The sequence below is a fragment of the Pterocles gutturalis genome, unplaced genomic scaffold (assembly GCF_000699245.1).
Source record: "Pterocles gutturalis isolate BGI_N339 unplaced genomic scaffold, ASM69924v1 scaffold18361, whole genome shotgun sequence".
NCBI lineage: Eukaryota > Metazoa > Chordata > Aves > Pterocliformes > Pteroclidae > Pterocles > Pterocles gutturalis.
Genome location: NW_010100794.1, coordinates 43469 through 51765, shown reverse-complemented (window position 1 = coordinate 51765; position 8297 = coordinate 43469). Strand labels below are relative to the sequence as shown.

At 35.6% G+C, this 8297-nt stretch overlaps 1 protein-coding gene across 1 annotated transcript in view; it reads left to right on the top strand.

The window, feature by feature from the left end:
- Nucleotides 1-1746: 1746 nt before the first annotated feature.
- The window catches only part of SMC1B (structural maintenance of chromosomes 1B), a gene marked incomplete at its 5' end in the record, with an annotated part of 33207 nt that continues 26656 nt past the window's right edge, over nt 1747-8297 (top strand). Inside the window, 6 exons of the mRNA XM_010081196.1 lie at nt 1747-1939; nt 2492-2600; nt 3749-3952; nt 4336-4574; nt 5057-5312; nt 6784-6924. Coding sequence (XP_010079498.1) covers nt 1747-1939; nt 2492-2600; nt 3749-3952; nt 4336-4574; nt 5057-5312; nt 6784-6924 — 1142 coding nt within the window. The remainder of the gene's footprint in view (nt 1940-2491; nt 2601-3748; nt 3953-4335; nt 4575-5056; nt 5313-6783; nt 6925-8297) is intronic.

Below are 8297 nucleotides of genomic sequence, written 5' to 3'. Positions count from 1 at the left end.
TGCTTCTCTGCTGAAGCTGTCACAACTGAGGTTTCAGTTTTGGGGTCTTTGCCCAGTCTTTGTGAACACCACAGGGCTCCGGGGGAGGAAGCAGAAGCAGTGCAGGTGCAGGCCCCGGAATAGGCCCAGCATGGCTGCGCTGAGTCGGTGAGGATGCCGCTGGTTTGGCTGTTGAGGAGTAGCAGGGCTTTGCAGAGGGGAAGTGAAGGCCCTTATGGATCTGCTTAAAGCCTCATCATATGCACCTGAGGTGGTGGCAGCACAAGCAAAGTTTTGGAGGCTTCTGATCTGCCATTGCTTCTTAAAGTATAGATTTTTCCAGCGTGGAAGGACAGAGGTGGGGTGCTTGAAGGAGTTTCCATTTCTAGTTGTCTTCTCTATTATTTATAGCCCTTGGAGAAAAAGTGGTTTGCAAACTGCACCCCTTGCCTTTACCACTCCAACTCAGCTTACTAAGGCCACACAAAGATGGTTTTACTTTAATACTCTGGGTTGTAAGCTGTAGTAATGGAAAGCTGCTTCTTGATTTGAATCTGTGGTCTTTGTCATATAAGTAAATGCCTCTGGGGAAGAGATAGTAGCTTTGCGGGTTGGTAGCTGCTTTGTAGTTTAGCCCACAAGAACATTAATTTGTAGATGTGACTCCACATTGCTATGCTGTGGAACGTTGCAAAATTTGATTCACTCCTTTTGAATGTTCCATTCAACAAACGGGATTTTATCTTTTATTTGCTAGAAAACAATACAATAGGAGGTGAAGGCTGTCCAGACAGAGCCACACTGACAGGCTTAGCATTTGGTCTCAGTTTTCCAGTATGTTAATGATTTAGTTTATGATTTAGATTCTTTAGAACCTGTTGATTCTTTGCTTATCTAGCTGAAGTGAGATCTATGCATGTGAATATTTATTGTTAGCATTATAATATTTTTTATTTTCCTATCCCATCTTCTGTGTTCCCTATTGGAAAGTCTCAAAATTATGGATATTTTTTCCAGGTGCTCTTCCAGTTAAATCTGAATACATTTTATACAAAAATAGGGGGAAAAACATGAATATTGTTTGGTCTCTGAATTTAGTTTTTTATTTATGTTTTTCCCCCTAGTATTCTTCCCTTTCTGACATTTTGGAGAATAAGTAAAAATATTACCAAACTAGCCAGGTTGAAGGCAGGAAATAATTAAGCTGTCAATACAAATGATCAGCACTAAAGGAAAAAAAAAAAAAAGAGAGGATTCAATGAAGATAACTTTTGCCTGAGGACTATGATCAGAGAACTTTATTGCTCTGGTAAATAGATCTGGGAAAGTACTTGTGTTCTATAGAAACTGTATAAAAGTTCTAGTTATTCAATACAGTGCTTGTCCTGCAAACTTCACTGAGTCTATTACATAAGTGAAACTACCAAGTACGGATAATGATGTTGCTTGCTCAGTTTAAGTAATGACCTGTAGATGTGCCTGTGGGGAAAAAAAAAATGTGGTTTTTTTTTTCAACAAGACCAAACAAATAAAAAATCTGTTTTGTGATTATTTTTATTACAGATGGGCTTATTATCTGTGGCCAATGTGTTCCATCTTAGAAATGTATTTTTTTATTATGTGCAATCTTTTTTCCTCCATGAAATATAGAATTAGAAATATAATTAATAAAGACTTTTGCATTTATGTATATGTTTTTTAGTTAATTGTTAATCAAATGCCTCCTTTCATTTCTGCCATGTCAAAGCAATTTATTTTTTTTTAAAGGAAAATCTAACATAATGGATGCTGTTAGTTTTGTGATGTGTGAGAAGATATCTAATTTGCGAGTTAAAAGTGTTCGAGAACTTATTCATGGAGCGCATGTTGGAAGACCGGTTTCTTCTACAGCTAGTGTGAAGATAGTATATTGTGAAGAAGATGGAGAAGAAAAAACATTTTCAAGAGTTATTCGTGGTAGGTAGTAGATTCTGTTGTATGTACACATTTAGTTGTCTGATGTATAAAAAAATGGAGACCAAGAATATTCAACTTTGAATTTCAGATGCCTAATATTCTTTCATGTTTGGGCGGATTAAGCCCATGAGTATTGCAATATTTTTTTTTATAGTCCTGCAGTAGCATTTTGATAGCCAAGTGCTGCAATTGAAAAAACATACTAGTGCTAAGTTAAAAAATAAAACAAGGGATTAATATATGTTCTTTGCTCTGTACTTTTATCTGTAGATTCTCACTTGGAATATGTAGGTGATGTAGGCTCTAGAAAATGGGATCTGACACCTTGCTGCAGGCACAGGCACTTAGGCATCTGTCAGTACCTTTTGGAAGTATGTAGATAGAAGTTTCATACAGAAAAGTTAAATAATTGAAATGACTAAGGGAATAATTAAAATCTGTTTTCTTCTTTGAGGAAGCTGCTCAGTGAAATTGTTCCACTAGTTCTTTTCCTGTGGATTTTGTGTTGTAGCTATTTTATAGTAATTGTTATTTTTTTCTTTCCTCCTTCAGATAGTTGTTCTGAATATCTTTTCAATGATAAAACTGTGAGCCGATCTACTTACATATCTGAGCTTGAAAAAATAGGCGTACTTGTCAAAGCTAGGAATTTTCTTATTTTTCAGGTGAGCATTTAAGGTACTTCTTAAAGAAAATAAAACCCTCTGAGGTTATTTCATAGGAGTACAGTTACCTTATTTGACAGAAAAGAGGGCACCTTTAGCTAATTTCAAGCCAATACATTTTTTTCCTGACCTCGGCCAAGAATTGCAAGACTACAGAATGGAAATAATGGGTTTTGTGTGTACGTGAGTGCACTGGTAAGAAAGAAGCTAATCTGGAAGACACTGAGTTACTCAGAGTATATAAGAAAATGTGGGTCTCTATTTAAAAATGTTTAGTGCATTAAATTCTAGGAGTGTTATAAATGGGAAAAGATAATTTAATCTTAAAACACACCTATTAGTCAAGATGCATGAAAGTTTATCAGATTTTTTTTTGTTAGGATTTTCAATCCCTCAGTCTTATTAGTTCACAAGTTTTTAATGACATAGGTCAGAAATGCCATTATACTTCTGATGAATATATTTCACAGGGTTGTCTTCCTTACAGTTGCTAAGGAAAAATTCCTAAGGAAGAACTGATTTTTCTCTTTTATAGAAACCCTATATATGGATTCTTTTTGTGATAAATGTTTCTAAGATGAGGGCATTTACCCACTATACAAGTAGAATAAAATCACAAAACTTATTTCTTACACTTTACTGAAAATGGCAATTCCTTCAGATCAGTGAAGAGTTGAGCAGCTGGACAAAAACTGTGCACCCATTAACACTGGGAGTTATATAATCTTCTGGTGCATTGATTTCAGCTGTTTTGCATTTGAAATACTGGATGGGGGTATTGGTGGTTTATTTTTAATTGAAAGTGAGTTTAATTTCCTTTAAAGAGGCTAACAGGATTTAATTTTGTCAGTCTGATGCTGTTCTCTGATTTGTGCAGGTTGATTTAGTTTGAAGGTGTTTTTCATGGACTGTATCTGACATTCTAAAATCTTCAGTTATGTCATTTAGTTGGATGAGGTGACTAGGTGGCATTCCTTTCATTACCAAACTTTTCCTTGGGTTTGAGTCTAAAAGTATTTCCATCCAATTCTGTTAACCATAGATACAGCAGGAAATAAATCTGTACTATATGCTCCTACAGAAGGAATTAATCTTTAGACAACTTAATGATCTACAGTGCTGCATTTTTTTTTTCAATTTTGTTTTAGGGAACAGTAGAATCAATTGCAATGAAGAAACCAAAGGAGAGAACTCAACTTCTTGAACAAATCAGTAATTCATGGGAATATGCTGAAGACTATGAACGAAAAAAGAAAAAAATGCAGGAAGCAGAAGAGGATGCGCAGTTTAATTATAACAAGAAAAAAAGTGTTGCAGCAGAACGCAAACAAGCAAAGATAGAGAAAGAGGAGGTAACTCAGTTATTCCTTTTTTAAGTGTTAAGATCTCATATTTTGCATATTTTATGAATTTAAATACAGATTTTCTAAAAAAACCCTGAAACCTGTGGTGTTTTTCATTATTATTTTTTCAGTATAGTATAATATGTAATAATTTAGTATAATTTAAAAGGATAGAGCAATATTTGTAATAAAGTCTAAATAAACAAAAGTGTAGATTTGTCAGTATAATTGATTTAAGTGTTGACTAAAATGTTTGAGTTTTACAATTAGTGCATGTTACTGTAATTATAGTTACTGGTACATCATCTTACAGCACTTTGAACTTGAAATTAGACTGCTAGTCATTAAAAAACCTTTGTTATGAACCATAAATAAAATTTTAATGTTTGTAGGCAGAGCATTACCAGATGCTTCTCAAGGAACTGGATGAAGAAAGGATACAGCTGAAGCTTTTCCGGCTTTATCACAATGAAAAAAACATTGACTTTCTGAAAAAAAGTTTGAATGAAAAGAATATGGAGACTAGTATCAAGAAAGACTCTCTTTCTACAGCAGAAGATGCATTTAGAGACAAGAAAAAAGTGCTTGGTATACTAAACAGAGACCAACAGCAAATGGAAAGAGAAATGAAGTAGGTTTTCCAATCAGATTCTCTGATAGCATAGTCTGCATTGGGAATTGCTTGGCAGGCCTGCATTTCCTGTTAAAAAGTTTGGTGATAGCCCAACACTATGGAAGTCAGTTTGTAGCAGTTTACTAAAGTAGTATCTAGACATTGATTTCACCTCCACCACCATGCACAGCTTGTCACTAGTTTCATTATATAAATACTTGTTTGCTGTTAAACATTTCTTAAAGGTTATGCTTCGCTTTCTTAAATTTGTATTTTCAGTGGATATTAAAAAAAATCAATTGTGGGTATGTAACTTTACAGTTGAGAACTGATTATTTGCTTGCATGTGTAGCTGGGAGGGTGTTGTTCTTCTTTTTTGTGGGTTTTTTTTTTCTTTTTATCTGTGGTTTAGTTGTTTTGGATGTGTTTTGTGGTTGTTGGTTGGTTGGGTTTTTTGTTTGGTTTTGTAGTTTGGTTTCTTTTTTTTTTTTTTTTTTAAGGAATCTGGAAGCATCACTGATTCAGCAGAAACCCCTCTATATAAAAGCAAAAGAAAACACTTCCTACCAAATCAAGAAAGTAGAAATGTCTAAAAAATCTCTAAGGGACAAGGAGAAATCCTGTGATAAGGAAAAGCAGAACATAAAAGAACTAGAGATAGAACTGAATGATCTTGAGAAGGCATGGAGAGCATTTGAGAAGAAAACTGAAGAGATACTGCAGAGGGCAGCAGATATTGAGCTGCAAGAAAGTCAGGTGAATTGGGAGGTCAAAAAGTACTGTTTACTAGTGAAGTCCAAAAATCCCCAGTGATGACAGAGAAACTATTGTTTTACCAATACCCTGTAATTTCTAATGGTCTTTTTGTTGTTGAGCTTAAACAAACAAAATTGTAACTTTTATTTGGAGACTCTTTCATCAGATGAAGAGAAGTGATGATGCAGCCTCTTGGGGGAGCAGGGGGGGGGGAAGTCAGATCTCACACAAGTTCCAAATGTGGAACACTTCTAGGAAGTAAATCTTAAATGGCATAGCGATTTAGAAATTTGCCATTGTGAGAGTGGAAATGGTAAGCATCTCTCCTAGGGTGAGAAGTGTGTCTTCTAAGCAATGTGCGAAGATACCTCATGAGAGGAAGCAGTGAATTTTCAGTGAACAAGGAGTTGAGAAGAGTTTGATGGAAACATCAGAAGGGTTGTACACAGGGGCTGTCATCTGTGGATTAATGTAATCAGCCATGGTTAGGTTGTTCTCTCTGGTTTATTTGGGTTTTTTCCCTTTTTCATTGAAGTCTACATGGTACATTGTGGGAGGGTAGGATAGAAAACATCCCGTAGGGTCTCAGGGCTGAGAGGGTAATTTTTGAGAAATCACTTGTCAGCTGAGGTACAGAAATATGTCTTCAATTTGGAAAAAAACAAGAAGACAGCAAAATTGAAAACAAGACTTGGTAGTATACATACTGTGGGTCAGAATGTAAAACTGAGATAGTTCACTTGTGAGCGCTTTCAAGTTGTTGTAGAAGGAAAAGGCTGCATCACTTCACAGTAAATTCACATTTGAAGAATCTATCTTTGCAACCATGTGGCCAGAAACACTTCTAAAACTAAATGCCAGCTTCTTTTCTCCATTGTCTCTTCCTTAAAATAGTTTTTCATCAATTAATGGAGAACCTGCAGGGTTGTTTTAGCTTGTGAATCTTCCTACTCTGCACTTTAGAGGCATTTAGTCAGTTAGTCATAACTTTGCAGGATTGTTTAAAATGTTGTTTTATATGTTCACCTTAAAAAAAAAAAAAAAAAAAAAACCAAAAAAACCACACACAAACCCCCACACAAACCTGAACAACAGAAAACCAAAAAACTTGATAACATGACAATGCTGTAATTATAAATACAGAAACTTGCGCCAATTTTGAGCTGTGCAAGAAAATTAGTGTTAACATTAAGGTTGACTGTGAAGTACTGTAAACTTTATAAACTTTCATGAAAAATAGTCGTTAGAAGTCTAAAACAACACCATAGGCAAGAACTACTAAGTATAAGCTTTGGGTTGAATCTTTCTCTAATAAAATGCAACTTCTGATAATGCAATTAATAGCTAGAAAGGTCTTCTGGAGAATTGGGTGGTTTTCATAACCTTAATTACTATAAAGTAGGCAATTACTAACATGAGTCATCCCACTTTCAATGGAGTGTTGATTTTTTTTTTTATATTATTTGTTCAGTTGGAGCGCTATAAAGAGCTAAAGGATATAGCAAGAAAGAAAGTTGCTACGCTAACCCAGCAGCTAGAAAAACTTCATTGGGAGGAAAAAGCAGATCAAGAAAGGCTGAAACTTAATTGGAGGAAGAAAAAAGAAGTTGAGGTATTTGTATCAAGCTGTGTTTTAAGGAGAAAAATGTCTCTCTACCCTTCCCTCTGGTATAAATATCTGTAAAATGTGTTAAGTGCTTTGATGTAAATTAATCCTCAGCAAAGGAGATACATTGCAACTGTTAGTTCAATTTTCATATTGCAACAGGTTTAGCAAAATGGCTTCTAAATTTGTTCAGAGAATGGTTGTGTGGGCCCACATTGAGTATTTGTTTTTAAAAGCTTTGGCTCTAATGTTTTACAGTTACTCAGAACATATGCTTAACTGTGATCAGGTCCTGTTTCTGTTAAGTGTAGTTTTTCTTTCTGAGAGATCCTGCCACTGTTTTGTATATGTATGATACTCACACCTTTAGAGGTTCATTTTGATCACAGCAACCTTTTTGTTGAGATGTTTTTAAGGTCAGTTGTGTATGAGTGTGTTGTCGTTGGAAAAGTCTTCTTGGTGTCCACTCTTCTGTTGCACTTGAGGGAGGGTGTTTGATGTGAATACAGATAATTTTTAACGTCTTGTTTCTAATTTCTTTTATCATTGCAGATCCAAACATGTAACAATAAAATTCCTATGTTTTTCACTATGACTTGGTCACCATGCCTGATGGTTTGTTTTTTTTTTTCCCCAAATTACTCTAACCTTGCAGTTTTGTCACCAGCTAAGTTAGAGAGACAACATGTACTTCTCAACCATTTAGTTATGGAGTCAAGGTTTGGAGGAGACTCTTTATGTTCAGAAAACTTACAAATTCATCAGATGAGACTTTACCAGTTTTGGCATTCCTAGCACCTCATTCTTGTACATATAAACTTGCTTGTATGGAAAAGTCTATATTTTACTGTATGACTATGAGGGTGTAAAGTCATCCTTGCTGTTATATCTAAGTTAATCCTTGTACGTCCGCTCTTGATACGATACTACTTTTTGTTTTTGAAGTACTAGTTACCAAGAAAACCTAGTTAGTATCTAGAAATGAAAGAAATTCTGTTGCTTCTGTTTCTAAAACTCTGCAAGTCCCATTGTACCATTGAGAAGGAAATAAGGGACACTTGAGAGTTCATAAAATGCATGTCTAACCATTCAGAGTTGGCATTACTCATCTCTACTACTGACAGCTGATGATCACTCGTCACAATTCAGCATGTATGTGACCACATCTACCATTTCCTGTCCACTGCTGGGCTCTCCAGTAGAAGAAAGATCCTGGCATCTTGGAGTGAGCCCAGCAGAGAGCCATCAATCTGCCTGGGGCTGGAGCACCTGGCATGTGAGGAGAGGCTGAGAAAGCTGGATCTGTTCAGCCTAGAGAAGGGGAGGTGAAGGGGAGAACTTATTGCTGTTTGCAGTTATGTAATGGGAGGTTATGAATG